The sequence below is a fragment of the Aricia agestis genome, chromosome 18, assembly GCF_905147365.1.
Source record: "Aricia agestis chromosome 18, ilAriAges1.1, whole genome shotgun sequence".
Classification (NCBI taxonomy): domain Eukaryota; kingdom Metazoa; phylum Arthropoda; class Insecta; order Lepidoptera; family Lycaenidae; genus Aricia; species Aricia agestis.
The window spans coordinates 2,179,868-2,199,840 of NC_056423.1; the positions used below are offsets into that span (position 1 = coordinate 2,179,868).

The window sequence follows — 19,973 nt, forward strand, 5'->3', positions numbered from 1 at the left end:
ATTTTTTATCTTAGTATAATTGGGGATCACCATCAAGCATTCGCAACATAGATCACATTTCAGTATTTGGCTAACACCTGTAAGTTAGCCATAAACAATAAAGTCATTAAAACAGCTTCGGCTAATCAGTGTTACGAGTACGTGTCGTTTTGGCGCGAAGCGTGACCCGCCGTCGCGTGCGGCTTACATGACGTTCTCTGTTCGATTATTGAATTTGAAAAAGCGTGTTTAATTTTTTTCTTCTTTAAAAGACGCTAGACTTCAAAATGCTACTTTTAATCTGTGGTGTTTTACTCCATGTTTAATGTGTTAATTTATAAATACAGATAATAAATTCTATATTGCATGATGCATCAACTTGATAAAAATTATTATTTGCACTTTCGATACTTTACAGTGCTTTGAGTTACTACCTACTATATAATATTACATATTATCTTGGTTACTTGTTGCTTTATCTGTTACTGATGTTATCCTTACTAATGTTATAAAAGCGTAAGTGTGTCAATTTCTATGTTACCTTTCACGCTTCATCAGCCGAACCGACTTAGGTGAAATTTGGTATGATAGATTTTATTTATTAGATTTTATTAGATACTTTCATAAACGGTAAAGGACAAAGGATAGTTTTGGCTGTCGAAAACTGTTCGGTTGCCGCGCAATAAACGGATTTTGGGATAACGGCGTCACATCAGTAGATATTATGTTAAAATTTTATTGTACATATTAAGCTCTTTTTTAAATTCTTACAAACAAACTTTAACCGAATTTAAAAATACACCTTAAACCTCCTGCGCCCTCATGTGAGCCTGGTCTCTCGCGGTGTGAAATCAGTATTCCTGATAAGCTAACGACCGTTTCTTCACTCGGATTCCTTCCTCACGGTATCAATTAAATGGACGACTCGATCTCGGGCCCTTCTCTAATTAATGACTTTTTAAATCTCTATATATCGGTAATTGGGTGTTTTATAGTATTCGGCGATGTCCGCGACATTTTTTAATTTGGCGGATGCTAATTTAAATCTTTTGTGAATGAAGATCTCTAAGTAAATTAACGCCATTACAAAAGAAGCGAAGTGTATAGAAAATAATTTGTCATTATTTTTAACTTAAATCATAATATTTATAATGCATTATATCGTATGAGTAATGTGAGTAGCTCTAATTTTTCACTAAATTGACGTAAAAGTAAGCCTTAATAGTATAAAGTGTTGTGATTTGTAAATTATTTATGTCTATAAAATAATATTTTGTTATTTTAAGTATGCAGCAATAATTAACTTAATAATAAAACGAAAAGGAAACGTAACTTCCTTACTATTACCGTTTTAAATTTGGTTCCTATTGAACTGTCATGTCACGTCAGCCTGATACCGCTCACTAAATATTGCAAATATATTGAAATGTGTACCTTAGTTAGGTACAAATTTTTGACAAGTATTGTAGAACATTTATTTTTTGATGGAGTTACTTTTCCTAAGTTTTTATTATTCGTAGCTATTTTGGTATAAAAAAATTGTAAAATTAAAAAATTGTATAATAAACTACACATAAAAAAGAAATAAAAAAAAACATATTTTCCACCATTTGACCAGTGTCACTATAAAAATATAGCAAATAATATGAACCCCTGACCGTTCACCATGACGGCTATCGAGTGAGCCAATCTGCGATTAGCTGACACACGTCATACAACTGACGCTGACAGCTGCCCATAGATAATGACGTTATGACGTTTGTGATTAGTAATTAAAATTGTTTTTGCTAAACAACGTTTTTGTTAGTTTCTGGACACAAAGAACAATATCGGAAATACGTAATAATTGATTTTGGATGTTATTGGGAATTTGGACAAAGAATAATATCGTAACTTCATTATGTTAGGATCGTTAAAAATCTACGTTTCTTCATCTGGTGCCTTACTCCCGAAACTGATATCGATTTCGATTTCAAAGGTTTTTTTGACACTTTAGACATCTAAAGTATGTCTAAAAAATGTCAAAAAACCGTTGAAATCGAAAATCTCAAAAAACAAAAGTCTAGCTCACTTATCGTTTTTGTTTTATTGTTGTGAGCCACTGACATAGTATGTAGTACGTAGTACAGTTTAATACCTCAGTGTTGTGAGATAATATTATTATATAATTTTGAAAAATATCTACAATTACCCCCGTATGCCACATTAATTCTTGCTGGAAAGGTAATGAGTGTTTACTAATAAAATCAAACTTAATAGTTTTTATCGCTTATTTACAATTTACGTTATCCATGATGGTGAGTGGTGACAACATCCATATTTCAGAGTTTGTTTTTCTTTCGTGGCCAATTTGTCAGTGATTTAGGGTTAAATAACACATTCCCGGGTAACATAAAACAATTTAAATTTAGAAGCGCCGAACGCGGGAAAATAGAATATTTAAAATATTTCAAAATGTAATTTTAAATTTAGAACGAGAGAATAACTCTCGGTGTCCCGCGGGGAGCGAAGACGGGCGCATGATTTATCCGCCAGTTTCTTAATTAATACGAAATGGGAGAATCGTGTTATCCCTTTCATCCCCATATATTACGACAACAACAGTATACCCGTCTCGCTCCCTCAAATTATTAAAGTGAGACGTCTTCGGTCGTGATTTAGGAGGGAAAAATTACGACGATATGTTTACTTTAAAAATTTGTTGAACACATAGAGCGATTTATGCAGCCTTGCTATATTAATATTTAAATTGGCCGTTTATCACGGGTAATTTAAATTATCACCATTATAGTTCGATGGTCTTATTATCCATAAAACAAAAAAGTTACTGTGAGATTTTTGATAACTTTAATCATTACTGTTTGGGTAAATCTGTATTATTTGAGGACATAATAATATCATAACTTACTAAATGGCGCTCACACGCAAAAATTCATTTTTCTGGAACAAAATGTTTTCTAATTGTCCTAAAAACAAGAAATGGAACAGCAAGAAATGGAAAGGGCGTAAGCGACAAAAGGGTTTTTGTCGCGTAATTTAAAAACCATAATATTTCATATAAGCTATGGGCAAATTATAGTAAATGCTTGAACCAATCTATGTACAAATTTTTGAAGCTTAAATCACTCGCCTCTGGTTGGCAAAATTAGAATTCGTTTTTTTACAGAGGTCTTTTTGATTGATTATTCTGTGTTACAAAAGTTGACCAATCGTGTTATGCTATGGGTAATTCGAAGACAAAGACATGATGAATACTGACAATGAACTTTAATTTCTTAGCTTAAGTCATTGCTGAGAAAAAACGATATTGCTACAGCCAAATTATCAAGGCGTCGCCTTAAGCGGTTTGGGCGTGAAGAGGTAACAGACGGACAGACACACTTTCCCATTTATAATATTAGTATGGTCCATATGGATGAGTGACGATAAAATGCTTAATGCTTATCCACAAGTTTTGTCTCTATCACTCACTATCAAGTAAGTAGAGACGTATTTCCACAACAGCTATAATAAGTCGCTAGCGATTTTAAATCAGACATTAAAATTTAAATTGTACTTAAATAGCCGTCACAATTCATAATTTACAAACATTTAAAAATTTTACTTTCAAAAACGAAATTATCTTTACATCAACAAGCTCGTACATTAAAAATTCATTTGAATGTAATTAAAATGCATAATGTACCCAATTAAGACGTCTGGTATCCTATCGAGACATCTTGACCCGGCTTTTGACCCTAAGGGCCAAACTTTTAAAATGACCTTTATTACTAAGGCAGTGAGGGCGAGAAACTTTTAGCCCTAAAGACCGAATTATTTTTAAAATAACCTTTATCGCAAGGCCATAAGGGTGAGAAAATCGGAGCTCTGTCGTGTCGCGTGTCGTGACACAGATTAAACATAGTCACGATGACTTAAACCATAGACAAGTGGTTTATATTAATTCAAATATAGAACAACAAGCAAAGCGCAAGTTGTGCATGTTACAAAATTCGAACGGCTAACATCCACGCTTAGAGACAATTAATTATTAATTTACTTTAATGGACAGTTTGGATAAAAAGTTGTGGATTTAAAGTCAACATTTTTATTAAATGGAGATTTTAGGAGGTGTTCGAGGTTATATTATCACTAGATGACACCGGCAACTCCATTGTACCAACATTATAACGAGAGCAGTTCATTTTTCTAAAATAAAAAATATCCTATTCCTATGTCCATTCCTAGGGCTCAAAGTATCTCTACAACAAATTTCAGCAAAATGGGTTGAGCAGTTCGGGCGTGAAGACGTAACAGATAGACAGACGCACTTTCCCATTCATAATATTAGTTTGAACTTTGCAGTATGGATATAGATAAGCCAAGTGTGAACTATTTAATGAAGAAATTAACAGTATTTTTCTGTCAAGTTTTTTTATGTCAAACTTTATGTGAAGATCTTAATTAAAATATATAGGTTAAGATATGATTAAATTCAGCCTCTTTGATTTTTTTTTTACCTTACCTTTAATAACTATAAATTCAAACCACTGAAAGGTGCAAACTTAAAAAGTGTAACACCCAACGTCCACCATCTGTTCCAACCGAACCCCAATATGGCACGCGTCATGGTATATCACCACCCCATAGCTCCGCATAGCACCCCATAACATTACCCTACTCTAAACAGTTGGTTAAGCCGTGACTATAACGATATTTCAATTGACTCTTAAGATGAACGGCTTAAACTACTGAATTACTTTTATAATATACATTTTCTTGATAGTTTTTATCAAGAAAAATAATGTACTTTTTCCGCGCGACTACCAAATTTTTTTTTACAAAATTAGGGGGATAACGATTGGGTCTGGGTCATCGGGACCAATTATTATAATAATAATTCCTACACCGGTTTTGGTGACGGTGGCCGGTTTCATTGAAACCAGGCCAGTTAAGCAGGAGTAATTTTATAGTGCCCAAGTGTGTGCGTAGTACACAGGAGCACTTCTCTTCCTTTACTCTCATTATCCAGTGGGACGAAAGACTGACACGACTGGCAACTGGCGAGAGATTCGGCGCAGGACCGACTTTTTACATGCCCATCCGACGCATGGATCATCTCATTTGTCAGGCAATCAGGCGATCAACCTGCATATTTTGTCCTAACCAAACTTGGAAATAACATGTTTGATGTTTCTAACACGGGAATCAAAACCACGACCTCCGATTCAAGATCCACGCTCTAAACCACTGAGGCGTTACCAATACGACCAATTGGGACCAATACGACCTTCAAGAAAAGAGCGTATTCCCTCTTAAAAGGCCGGCATCGCTCCTGCTGCTCTTCTGATGTTGCCAGTGTCCAAGGGCGACGGTAGCTGCTTCCATTAGATGACCCGTTTGCTCGTTTGCCTCCTAACTTTATAAAACACATCACACAAACACAGTTACGGGCATCATGTCCTTACAAATAACAAAAAGCCTTCGCTTATTTCACATCGACTAACCAAAGCAAAGTAACGTTAAAAGAAATCATTCTCACTACATTTTTGTGTTGTTAGTTGTTACATAATTATTTCAAGAATGGCTAACTACGAGTTCGTGAGGCTTAACTATTAAGTTAAACTTAACCGCGGTGTAATATTATCGAGAATTACCTAACCGGGGTATTGTGATTACAAAAATTCCTTATGGAAAAGTAAAGATTTAACGAGGTTATAAGTTATAAACTTATAACTATGGTCATCCAGTTATAAGTTTATAACTTATAACCTCGTTAAATCCACCAGTAGAGAAGTCACAAAATAAAAAAAAATAACTTTTATTGTTTTTGACATATCTCGTGCTTTGAACTGTAGATTTTTCCTTTTTTTATGAAATAAGGGGGCAAACGAGCAAACGGGTTACCTGATGGAAAGCAACTTCCGTCGCCCATGGACACTCTCAAGTCTCAACATCAGAAGAGCTGCATGTGCGTTGCCGGCCTTTTAAAAGGGAATAGGGTAATAGGGGAGGGTAGGAATGGGAAGGGAAGGGAATAGGGGAGGGTAGGGAAAGGACTAGGGTAGGGGATTGGGCCTCCGGTAAACTCACTCACTCGGCGAAACACAGCGCAAGCGCTGTTTCACGCTGGTTTCCTGTGAGCCCGTGGCATTTCTCCGGTCGAGGCGGCCCATTCGTGCCGAAGCATGGCTTTCCCACGTCTATATTTTTGTATTTTCGTATTTCGTGTGCAGAAAATAATCCACGGGAACCGTACTGTAGCTTATGTATTTTTTCTACGTGGTCTACGTACAGTAATTTTCTTCTTTACTTACTGTTTGTCTGTACTATTGAATAACTTATTTTTGTTTTTCCATTGACCCTGAAACTACTATGTCGATTTTCATGAAATCTAACACAGATTTACTCTCCGTGAATATACAACACTAGGCTGGTATAAATAGTCAGTATCAAGATGCATCTCGGTCTAAAGACACGGTTCAGGCTCTGTGATTAGTTGGCTGTCAAAATATGGACCAATCACAGAGCCTGAACCGTGTCTTGAGACCGAGATGCATCTTCAGTACTGACTATTTATACCAGCCTAAGTATTCAAGTATTATTCTTTACCAAAGGCATAATATTATAAGTAAACAATTTAATAGACTTGTTACTTCATTTTATTTTATTGCGCTGCCAAACCTATATCTCTTTAGTCGAGTGATAAAACAATCCAAAGAACATTAATACCGTTGACTTTTAAATATCAGTAAGCCATTTCTCCGATGTGGCATAATAATTACATTTTATAAATAAATTAAATAAATCGTCCAGGTGGAACTGACAACACTGAAGTAAGAAGTGTATAATATACAGAGTTACAATATAAATTTATAAGGATAAGAACTAAGAAGTGTATACTGTATAATATACAGACTTACAAATTACAATAATAATAATAGGCCGTTTTGGCGCTTGGAAAATGCCACTATAATATTGTAAAACCAGATGAATGTACAACACAATGTCATGGAAAATTAAGAGCTTGACAGATAATAATATATTGTATGGGGCTTATGTAAAATTTTGATTGAATTACAGTCAATTAATTAATTACCTATTCGCCTCTGTTTGCGGTAGTATTTTTTAATTATACGGATCTCTAAAATGTCAGAGAAATACTTAATCAAACAATACTCTATTGTTTGAGATAAAAACGCGTATCGTATAGTCGTTGTTTTTTTTTTAATTCCGAAGACCGTAAATGTGTTAATTACTACATTACTAGCATTTGCAATTTATTATTATTATACCCGCTAGAGTCTATAGTCTAGACCATGTGTGCGGTATATTTTTTTATATTTAACTAAATGATGCCCGGAACTCCGTTGCGCCAAAAATCGTTTATCGCGCGGGAACCGTACATTTTCAGGGATATAAAGTATCCTATGTCATTTCCCGGAACTCAACGTAGCTCCATATTAAACGGCGGTTTGGGCGTAAAGAGGTAACAGACACATTTTCGCATTTATAATGTTAGTAAGGAAGTAAGGCTGGTTTTATCGTTAAGCGTTTCTACTACGCCCATACCACAGAATATATTATATATTAGTAGTACCAACCCAATACATCTTTGAACGTGCGCGATCCAACGGCGCGCGGCGCTGCCGAAACGCTTAGGCGCGGATCCACCGCGGCGCACGCTGTGCACGGCTACGCGGTGCACGAATTTATTTCTTTGACTACGTGGGTCAACGTTTCCACTGCAGCACACGCTATACAAACACGTTACTCACGATTATATACACAATTGTTGTTACGTAGCTTACAATTTCTTAGCTACCGTGTATCCCGTGCACAGCATGCGTAGCGTGGCCAGCGTTGAGCTACGTGTTCCATATTCGAGCAAACCACGTGAGTCAATTCGTACGTAGCGTGTCCCTGGGTTGCAGTGGACACAGTCATATAATATATTTTCTTACAAAGCGAAGCTTGAGTCTTGACGCAAAGACTTCTATTTTAAATAGAATTATTAGGCTTGACGCACGTGCGTAGTCCCTCCGTGCGCTGCGGTGGAATCGCGCCTTAACGGTAAAACCAGCCTAAACGTGCGTTAACAAAATGCGTTGTTCGCTTGTCATCAGAACGTAATATTATCTGAATAGTGTACTTATGCAAACTATGTGGTATGTCACATCAGGTGTTCCTCTAATAGAGGCATAAAAAACGTCGCGTGCGCTGTGTTTAATCATCACCAGTCATGCTCACTTAATGTGATGATATGCATGGGGATTCCTGGTAGAGAGAGTGACACTCTCTATTTGAATCTATTTGAAAGTAGCAATTATTGTGATGGACGAGATTCCTGTGATGACCCAAAGGCAGAAAAGCTTAAATGCCAGAAAATGACCTTCTTGAATGTTTATGATGATTCCTGGTAGAGAGAGTGACACTCTCTATTTGAAAGGACCTGTTGTGATGAACGTAGAGGTGAGATTCCTGTGATGAGCCAAATCCTAAGAAGTTTAAATTAGTTCGATCTTATATCTCCTATTAACAAAAAAACATTAGATAAAGACGTAGTCCCTACCTTGTCAGTTCTATTCTGAGTTCTGACTTCTGAGGCTCAAGGAGAGTTCTTGTAACGTTTTGTAAAAAACACTGCAAACACTCAGAAAAGTATTGATTGATAGATTGTACTTAACTATTAAAACATATACAAACTCTATAATATTATATTATGTATATAGATTGTCACAATTTTTATTAAATTTGAAGTTAAATAATAATTTATCATGAAACATCTCTGATTCCTATTTTTCAATTAAAATAATATTTTACGAAAAGGCACATTGATAGTGCGATAACTTCCATAGTGACTTACCCAACATTATCGATAAAACCACTCGATTACTTATCAAGATCCTTTGCAAAACGATAAATTGACTTTCTGTTTCTGAAAATACTGTACAATAAAAATAAATACTGGACTCTAGATGTTTATCGATAAAGATAATGACAGATTGAAAATAGGACAGTAGGATTTCTGTAAATTGTTAGGTTTTGTGATTTATAGCTACTATAAACTTAGTTGGTACCTTTTATAGGTCAGTGGCTATAGTGTACACTATAAGTTATAACACAATAATCGCTTCTTAAAGGTATTTTGTTGTTGTCCTGTTTAATTTGAAGACTTTAAGGAATATAAAAAAACATTATAATATAATGTTTTTTAAAAATAAATTAGAAGGATATAAAAAAAATATAATAATTTTTTTTTTTTTAAATCACAATCCGAAAAGTTTTCAAATCCAAGTTAGTTTCCAAATCTAAGTTTTCAATTATTATATCTATCCCTAAAATTACAAGCCGATTTGAATAAAATTTGTCACAATTGAGTAGACCGCGGGAAAGGGACACTACTATTATATTTTAATTTATTTACATTTAATTTACAACTTCCGTACCATTTAACGCGTACATACTCGTTTACATTGCATAATTTTATGGATATTGCCAATTTTATTCAAGCAGCTTTCGTCTCGATACCAAACGCAATTATAATAATAACCCGTTAATTAGGAATGCATATCGACATCGATAGCATCGCATTTCGCATCCCTAGCACATGCCCCATGAGGTCAGTAATTAGTTGCGCGGTCGAAATGACCCCAGTTAGAATAACGCACCTTTGGCTGTGTATTTTTAACCCTTTTATAACATTAAAATAATATTGAGAGAAGGTTTATCTCAAATGGTTTTATGACGAAACTATCTATCTATAAATATCATCTAATAGGTATTAAGTTGGTATAGATCCTAATATGATAAAGCTAAACATTTTCTTTGTTTCTTTGATAAGACGCGCGGATGTCACGAACTATTGGACCGATTTTAATGAAATTTGGCACATATGTCGTAGGATGATTTGATAAATCCGTGTTTTCGCGAAATCCCTAGAATTTTCGCGAAAATTCTAGGGATTTCGCGAAAACACGGATTTATCAAATCATCCTACGACACATATATAGAGCAGATCATAAGGAAAGACTATGGACTACTTCCTTGTGGGAAAATGTAGAGTTTCCGTAGATTGCCTATTTCGCGTATAAGCTATCTTTGTATCAAAAAGACAGCCTTTTAAATGTAATTTGCTGTATAAAAAGTGTCTTAGACATGAAATTTATATTAAGTAGGTATTTCTCATTTTTCAAATAAGTATAATGACTTTATGTAGCAGACTTTATGTAACAAGTAGGACAGGGACATAGAAATTGCACAATGTTATATACAGAACCCTTATTTACTCAATCATATTTCATAAGGGGTGTGGACTGTGGTCTGGCGACAAATCACAAATCACGAAAATTACACCCCACAGCATCCCTATAGGGTGACGTGGTTATTGAATTCGCCACCTTATATGATGGACATAAGGATGAAAGTCTTGTTTTCTCTAGAAATCTAAAAAAGCAATCCTGTAAAAACCTATGGTTTGGAAGATTGTCATTGAAATGTCAGTTTTATCCGCCATTTTCTTAACTTCCATATCCGTTCATCTCTCACGAACTTTCAAACCCTTTTGGGCGCTTGACAGACGAGAGGATATAATTAATAGGCCACGCACAACTTTGTTATCACCCGAAACGTCCAGATTTTACTAAGCGATCCTTAATTTCTGAGCGACCCATATTTGTTAGCAAACTGTTATTTTAAAAATTCCTATTTTAAAAATTTCAGCAATTCTGTTATCAACCACCGTTTTGTTAGTCTAGTATCTTGTTTATCATTAATTTGTTTATCTAACATCTTGTCAATCCGTCCTTTTATTTGCCATTTGTCAACCAGCCACCTTGTGAATCCGCCATCTTGTAATTTGCCATCTTGTCAACCCGCCATCTTGTAAAACCGCCATCTTGTAAAACCGCCATCTTGTAAAACCGCCATTTCGTTTCAGTGGTGATGCACGCTGACAAGGAGGAACTACACCACCGACGCGAGCACTACGACCACGTCATGCCGGACGGCGAGATGTTCCTGCAGGTGAGTATATAGGATTTAAGTAAATAATTTTTATATATTGTCACTGTCACAGTAAACACAAAGCCATTAAACCTTTCAGGCTGCAGAGCCGGTGATTTTAACTTGGCACCACAAATCCGCCATTTTTTGTATAAAAAAAAAGACGGGTTGCACTCCGGAAGTGCCGGCAAAAGTGAAAACTTGATTATTAACGTTGTGCATTATTTTTTTTTTAACAAATTTTTATGAAAATCGATTTTTAAAAAATCGATTTTTTTATTAATCGAAACCCTTACAATTTTTTTTAACCCATTTTTTTATGAAAATCGATTTCATAAAAAAATGGGTTCGATCGGAAAATCGATCGATTAAATTTTTAACCCATTTTTATGAAAATCGATTTTTAAAATATCGATTTTTTTAATTAATCGAAACCCTTACAATCGATTAAAAATATCGACAATCGAAAAAAAACAATTGATTGTTCGATTAATCGATTTCGATGTTACAACACTACTCTCCAACCGTCTTACGGTTTTTCGATCAGCACGAGAATCTGACGCGAGTTTCACAGTTTTTACCCATCCCACAAAAGTGCTCAACGCCGCTAAAGAAGTTTTCACTTCAAAAAACTTAAATGGCAGATATAGAAATATCTGCCATTTAATTTTTTATTTAAGTGCTCGGTTTCACTCGTAGCATCATGATTCAGACACCGCTCAAGCTACAATCCATAAGCTGTTCAGGCTGCTGAGCCAGCCAAACAATTAGTATACAATTATACATGCTCTCGAAAAATATTATCCCCCTGGCGCAGCCGGGTAAAAAATCGATTCGTTAGATTGACTCGACTCTCGGCACTTTGATTCTCAACTCTATCATTCATCATCAATCTGGCGCCGTCCACTGCTGAACGTATCTCCAATGACCGCCAACCTTTCCGTTTTGGGCAGTTCTCGTCCATCCTCCACTGCATATTATCGTCGGCCTATATAGATGCAGGGTGTCGCGTCGTACACATAAAGTTAATATACCTAGCGGAATAGAGAAACAAAGGTCTGAGCAAGAGAGATGTCACTATCAGTAACACTATGTGGTAAAAAGAGACGTGTGATACATGACAGCAGCACTCTTTTTTTGACGTCCAGTCGGCACGTGCCGCACGTTGACAATTTAATCTCATAGAATTCATGTTCAATCATGCTTGTGTAAGTGTGTACGTACACATATTTTTACACACAGATGAAACCAATTTCGGTTTCGTTTGACACCTCGTGATCGTTGCTTTATTCCGCTAGGTATATTAAATTTATGGTCGTACACTACGTTTGCCTAAACGTCACAATTCCGCTTGTTTAGGAAATATTATCGCGATGTTTTATTTGAAATGCATCGTGTCTTAATTTTGTCCCGAGCTAATAAATATCTTGTCGATAATACAATTTTCGTAGCATATTTTGTTGCTATGTTTTCCAGTGCATTTTCTCCTTCCGATGACGACGAACAATGATTATTATTGATGACTGAATGTGATGAATGAAATGATGATGATGAATGATTATTGATTAGTACTCCTGATGATGATGATGTCCAGAAGCCGCTACAAGCTATAACTCAGCCGCTATTGGGCCGCGGTAAATCATCAGCTCGTACATAAATACCGCGCTGCTTCATATTTCACGATTCGACTGCGGCGCGCGGGCTCATTGTCGGACGGCACGTTAACGATACGATAAAGGGTTATGATTTTTGACAGTGTATGTTTGTTTGTATGTCTCACCTATACACAGTTAGAAAATACGTACTTATTTAAGTTATAAACATTCTTAGTGGGTAGACAAAGTACACGGCATAATAAAGCATTTACTATTTCTTTGTTCTGATTTTATATTCTGATTTTGTTTACTAGAGTGACTACACTCTTTTTCTATATATACATACATGAATTATTTTATTTTAATAAACCTGTCTAATATTTTCAATTATTTAATATTTTCAGGCGCTCAACGGCTTCCTTATGATCTTGACGTGTGACGGCGAGGTGTTCTTCGCGACGCACAGCATCGAGAGCTACCTAGGCTTCCATCAAGTAAGAATCATTATAATATAGTAAAAGGGACCAAATGGGAGGAAAAACCTATAAAAAGAAAAAGGAATTTTTAAAATCGGTCTACAAACGGCGAAATTATCGTCGAACATACAAATAACGGTGGAATGAGTTTTTTGGGCAACGATAAAATAATATTATGGTAATTTCATTAATTTCAATAAAACGAAAACTTTTGTTTCCTAGTTTAAAAATACAATTAATAACATCTAAATCGCGTGTGCATTCACTTACAATTTGTGCGTAAAACATTTTTGTCGATAAATCATGTAATCGGCAAAACGTCTTGTAAAGTGTCAGAAGAACGGCACGGCACGACAATGGAAACGTGGAAAATTAGTAATTCGAATGAAATTAATGTCCTTTTTTTTCTTTGTACATTTTTTATACAAAGAATTATTCATATCTAACGACATTAGGGGTTTTAATTCACCGTTTTATTTTAAAACCATCGTATAATCGAATCGTACGAGTTCGATGACTAACGATATTTAGTGACTGGTACCTTTAAATTTATGTAGGTTATTTTTTCAAGATAATTTTGATGTAAAATTTATGTGTAATTACAAGATTTGCATGGTTGCCATTATGAAGTTTTAGAGGTGTATTTTTCAGATCTCTACTTCACTCTATCCTGATTCCTGTTAAGTCTACAAAATGTCTAGTGCATTCGTGGTCTAGTGATTCGAGTTTTCGAGTTTTGATCAAAGGTTGTGGGAATTCGATGCCTACGTTCGAATAATGTTGTTTCTAAGTTAGGACAACGCAGGTTGATCAACTGATCGTCTGACAAGAAAGAATTTCTTTGACGACCTCTGTGGCTCAGTTGGTGGGCTGTTGGTAGCTCAAGCCGGGGCTCAAGTTTTCAAAGTTCCCGGGGTCATGGATGTGTATTAAAGATATGTATCGTATAATAAAAATCTTAAATATATGTATAGTATAAAAGTATTAAATATATTTCCGTTGTCTGGTACCTGTAACGCAAGTCCAAAAAAAAAAAAAAAAAAAAAAAAAAAAAAAAAAAAAAAAAAAAAAAAAAAAAAAAAAAAAAAGGTACTTACCACGGAGCCAGACTGACGTGGTGTGAAGCGTCCATAGCTATTATTATTATTAATTGGATTATGAAAGAGAGGCTGTGCCCTTGCATACTGCGCACGCACTCAGGCACTATAAAAATCACTTCTGGTTATTTAATGTGCAATAGTGGCATATAGAGCACAATTTTTTTAAAGCAATTGAAATATTATGAATCCCATACTTTTAGATTTAATTACTTTTAAAAATTGCTGATGATGATGATGCTCGAGTAATATTAATTTAAATTCCCTCTATACCTTTTATTGTAATAAAATGTACAGTCGGCGCAATAATTTCATAACAAATGGCGGGCATTACCGGAATTGTCCTAATTTCGGTAACAACAAGACTTCCGCGTTTGTTGTCACGAAATGTTACCCGACCGTATACTCGGACAAGTAAATTAAATTATTATTATTAAATTATTAAAATTATATACTATCGGTCTTACCACAAAAGATTTAAACATCTATTGAACAGTGGTTTTGAGACCATTATGTACTGATTTTTTTTTAATCAACTGTTCAACAGGTGTTTAAATCTTTTGTAGTAAGACGATAAGTCGTTAATTTTAAATTGTATAAAGAGCTGTATTTAGGTACGTCTCAGTGAAATGGTCGTGATAAAATCTATCTTACTTTATTTGCGGGGTATTTCTAGATTTAATTTCATATTAATTCAGGAGCTTAGGTGAAGAGGTAAATAATAGACAAATTTCGTATGTATAATATCTCCAGATTTGTATTTTTTTTAAATCAAACTTGCAATGATAAACAAGAGCTTGCAGCGGCTTACAATTTGACCAAAATTATATTTATAAAATTATTTCTATAGCAATCAAAACAGTATCATCTTGGTTATAGTATAACGTTTTCCTATAATATCTCTTTTAGCCGGAATTTATAAATGGATGTTTTTCTCAGCTGGCTAGTTCCTTAACCGGTAATAATATAGGCATCGTAAACTTTTCCGAAAGAGCTTTTTATAACCAATTCAGAAAAAAATATTTTCAGTTTTATTTTATTTAATTCTTTACCAAAATAGATTTATGTTACCCGAGGTCGCGGCAAAAAATGGTACGTAGCTTTCTACGCGACCAACTGTACTTTCGGACATTAAAAATAATAATTAGTTAGATAAGGGCTAAAGGCTTAGTTATCAAGTTCACAGCACGACCGCAGATATTGTTTATTTATTCCCTTCTGGGCTAATTAGGGACATGCAAACATTCCTCATTTTATAATAATCATCATAATCAGTTTAGTACTTCAGAAACAATTTAATTTAAAAATAAGTTTGACGGCGTAATAATTTAATACTAACTGCTGCACTAAGAAACGAATATTAATCATTACTTAACTGCAATTAAATTAAGTGTTTGACAGATAATGTATGGGGTAGTATGTCAAAATCTTCATTTAATTACAATTAAAAATAGTTAACATTCGTCTCTGAGTGCGACAGTAAAATTGGATTAAAATTATGAGCTATTGATTAAATTATTCGTTTTTCATGATACTATTTTATATAATATTATTAATGTAATATTTCTAGGCAGAATTTACTTTCAACTGAATAGTGATATTAATGTTATTGTTTTCTAAAAACTCTTGCACATATTTATATTGCCTTAGTTACTTGCAATTTTATACATCATACGCATCAATGCAAAACCGGCCAAGTGCGAGTCGGGTTTTTACGTGAAGGCTCCGTATAAAACACTATAAAACATGTTTTATTTTATGGGAGCCTCACTTCGATTCTTATTTTAAAACTAGATGACCGTATCACTTCCTTCCTGATATAAACCTTCCCATCCTGCCTAGCATACGCCAACGAGATATCTCACTCTCGAGATAATTAAAAACTACTCTTCTCATAATGTCAAAATCTCGACATTATCTCGACAAAACTCTATAAAAATGTGTTATTTCGATGATAGATCTACGCGAGAATTTTTTTTTGTCATGCTAGGGTCAATAGAGATTAAGAGACAAACCATCAAACATCGCGAAAACATGTAGAGATGGTCTTTCACGAATATTTCAACACTAAAATTAGTCAAATCGGTTAGGCTGTTCTCGTATTTTAGCGAGACTAACAAAATTGAAAATTCACTTTTTTCATACTTACATATTAATAGATAGATGTTTTATTAAATAGTAAAAGTTGACTAAAAATTTAACTAAGTAATTTTAAATTTAGTCTGGTGAATGGTGACAGACGGACGGACGTAAAAACTGCGACCGTTAACAAGGAACCCCAATGACCGTATAGGTACGGAACCCTAAAAACGCGTTATTTATCAAGGAGCATGTGGCAATATTCTGACCATGTAAAATTAAATACCAATTACGATGTCAAATAATTTATTTTATCAAATAAATTCGAGTCTGAATTATTGTATGCAGCTGCTCGCAAATGAATGCAGAAAAATAATCGAAAACGCTACAATCGAAAATACTTATCTGCCGGTACTAAATAATCCATACTAATATTATAAATGCGAAAGTGTGTCTGTCTGTCTGATACCTCACGCCCAAACCACTAAACCGATTTTGCTGAAAATTAGTATGGAGAATTATTGAGGCTCGGAGTAAGGATGTTCATAGGACACCCTTTATTTCGAAAAAATGTACGAATTCCAATTTAAGCGCAACGGAGTTGCGAGCACCATATTTTAGTAGTATAATATACTGCAAGTAGCTGACCCGGCAAACATTGTTTTGCCATATAAAGTATTTCGCCCATATTATTTTATTGAAGTGACTATAAGTATGCCACCATGGCAACGTCCATCGCTATCCCATAAACAATGGTCGCCGTCAGTCTCGAGTTGAAATAATTTACTACTATTTATTCAACAAATGCACTTATCATCATAAAAAGTAGCCAGTAGCCGATTCTTAGACCTACTAAATATGTATAATATAAAATTTGGTAAAAATCAGTAAAGCCGTTTCGGAGGAGTACGGTAACTAACATTGTGACACGAGAATTTTATATGTATAAATATAAGATATAGTAAAGGTATTTATTAAGGTTCGTTTCTCAATGCCTAATAACTGAGAACGCACTTGTAAACCTCTGGCCTGCGAGTGTTTATCAGGCCATCTATCTGCTCGTTTCCTAGCTAAGGTGTTTATAGTTAAGAGGAAAATAAAAAAAAATCCTTCTCTTGTTTGACTCTGATGTGTCAGATAAACTACGCCATGTTTAAGAAGAAAAGACTTCAACGATATACTTTTGAACTCTATTTTTTAAACACGCAAAAAGTAACTACCATCGGAGAAAGTTATAGATGGCGAACCTACATATTAATTTGGAAGGGTTATGTCAAGCCATAGCCCGTCTGAATTATATAGCTCTGTCTATGAATCTCTCTGATAGTATTTAGGTTTAAATATCAGTGAAATATTTTGTAATGACTCATAACTCATAAGCCATAACGCCATGAATCTACTTAAAAAAGTTTATGTAAAAATTGCCACCACTAAATAAGCATTAAACTAGAATATCCCTAACAAAAACCATAAGCTCCTAGCATAATTAATTAAACCCATTTAGCATTTTCCATTGCTATGCAAACAACCAAAAGCAGACATGATAAAAACTTGGCGACGACCCCCCCAGGGGTGAAAAGGGGGTAAACACCCCCATTATACCACCCCCAAGCAGTAAACTTTTCCTTCGCAATCGTAAATAATTTTTATTTTCCTTTTATATTAACTTTTCAAATTATTGCTGTGTCAAAGGTGGTCTGTATTTTTCTTTGAGAGTTGATAGGATTTTTTCCAGCTTTTGGTATTTTTAAAAGATTATGCGATAGGAGTAGATTGTGCTTTCTTTTGTTTGGAGAGTTAGAAAATGTTCCATTGAATTAAAGGACATCCGGCAATTTCCATACAATGTTGGTCTAAAAAAAAGCTGCGCGGCCAGACCTAAGATTATTTAAAACAGCTAGTCCATATTATTAAAAACTTAAAAAATATATAATGTGGATTTAACCCTGTAACTACATTTTTATATTGAGTATCATTTATTAATAACTACGTACGAAGACTTAGATAACTACTAAAAAACATAGTAACAGTGTTAAATTCATAGAAAAATAACGTAGCTATTGGAAATATTCTTAGTTCTGCCCGCGAATTTATTAATTTTTAGACCAGTATGCCTGATGTCCTTTCAATTAATAGCTTTTCGTCAAAAGGCTGTTTTAAAGGAGGTTCTACCTCTATTTTATAACTATTTAAAACTAGATGACGCCGGCAACTCCGTTGCGCCTAAATTCGTATATATTTTCCGGGATAAAAAGTGTCCTATGTCCTTTCCCGGGACTCAAAGTATCTTTATATTAGACTAGCTTTTGCCCACGACTTCGCTCGCGTTAAGAATAATTATTATTTATTAGGTATCAAAGTCTCAGTCCGATCGGTTTAAAATTGACAAAGCAAATACAAACTTTCATCCCCTATTTTATCTCCTTGGGGGTAGAATTACCTGCATGCCTACGCCATAACATCTATCTTCATGCAAAATTTCAGCCCGATCCGTCCAGTGGTTTGGGCTGTGCGTTGATAGATCACCATGTCAGTCAGTCAGTCACCTTTGAGTTTTATATATTTAGATTTCAGCAAAATTGGTACCGCGTTTTGGATGTGAAGACTGAAGAGGCAGACAGACACACTTTCGCATTTGTTTTATTATAGAATACAGTATTAAGTAGATACAAGACGTACAATAAATCTATTTACTCTCTTTTCACGTTGATTTGACCTAAAAAGATTTTTCTTGCAAGAAAAAAGGAAACAGAAAGCTATAATGTTATAAAATTTTAAAATCTACCTGCGCTTTTGCGAACCAAACCATCGAATTAGAATTCCTTTATTGCTTTGGCTTTTACCCTATCTACGATCAGAGGGGTTGTGATTAAACCAAATCGATTTTAAAACCGCCACGTGGCCGATCCAGTTCAGTGATTACCCCGACAGGTCACAGATTATACCGTCAACTATATATTAAATTAGCTTAGATACTGTTCAATACTGAATTGATGCAGTAGAAACAAATATACTTTAGAGTGTGGACCTCACGTCTTGTCCAAGGTGTCTATCGGCCGCATTTTGTTATTGTGAATAGCCGAATAGGCTATTCACAACTTTTATGACAGATTCTCCATACTTGATCTGTCAAGTTAATTGGTGGATAGCCTATTCTTCACTTATCAGGAAGTGGTGAAACAGGCCCTTAATGATTTTGACATTAGCTCCATAGGTATTAGGTACTTTTTCTAACCAATTCTTATCTTTATTAGATTCAACATGAGTAACAAAATAAATGTTATTCTCTTACCGCAGTCACAAATATAATATTATTATAGTTATGATTAAACTACAATTTAATTATAATTGATAACTATAATATTATATTTACTATAATATTATTTGACGTGGAGAGCCATGCTTTGGCACGAATGGGCCGGCTCGACCGGAGAGATACCACGTCCTCACAGAAAACCGGCGTGAAACAGCGCTTCCGCTGTGTTTCGCCGAGTAAGTGAGTTTACCGGAGGCCCAATCCCCTACACCTTCCTTTCCCTACCCTCCCCTATTACCCCTTAGAAGGCCGGCAACGCACCTGCAGCTCTTCTGATGCTGCGAGTGTCCATGGGCGACGGAAGTTGCTTTCCATCAGGTGACCCGTTTGCTCGTTTGCGCCCTTATTTCATAAAAAATAAATAAATAATAATAATAATAATAAATAATATTTTGTTTTGTGGTAGTGGAATGTCTTACAGTGTTTTTGAAATAATATTCACTAGAGA

The 19,973-nt window shown here is 34.8% G+C and overlaps 1 protein-coding gene across 1 annotated transcript in view; it reads left to right on the plus strand.

Annotated features, from left to right (window-relative positions):
- LOC121736056 (aryl hydrocarbon receptor) overlaps positions 1 to 19,973 on the plus strand; it is a 126,253-nt gene that overhangs the window by 99,151 nt on the left and 7,129 nt on the right. Inside the window, exons 3-4 of the mRNA XM_042127100.1 lie at positions 10,898 to 10,983; positions 12,962 to 13,051. Coding sequence (XP_041983034.1) covers positions 10,903 to 10,983; positions 12,962 to 13,051 — 171 coding nt within the window. The 5' untranslated portion in view covers positions 10,898 to 10,902. The remainder of the gene's footprint in view (positions 1 to 10,897; positions 10,984 to 12,961; positions 13,052 to 19,973) is intronic.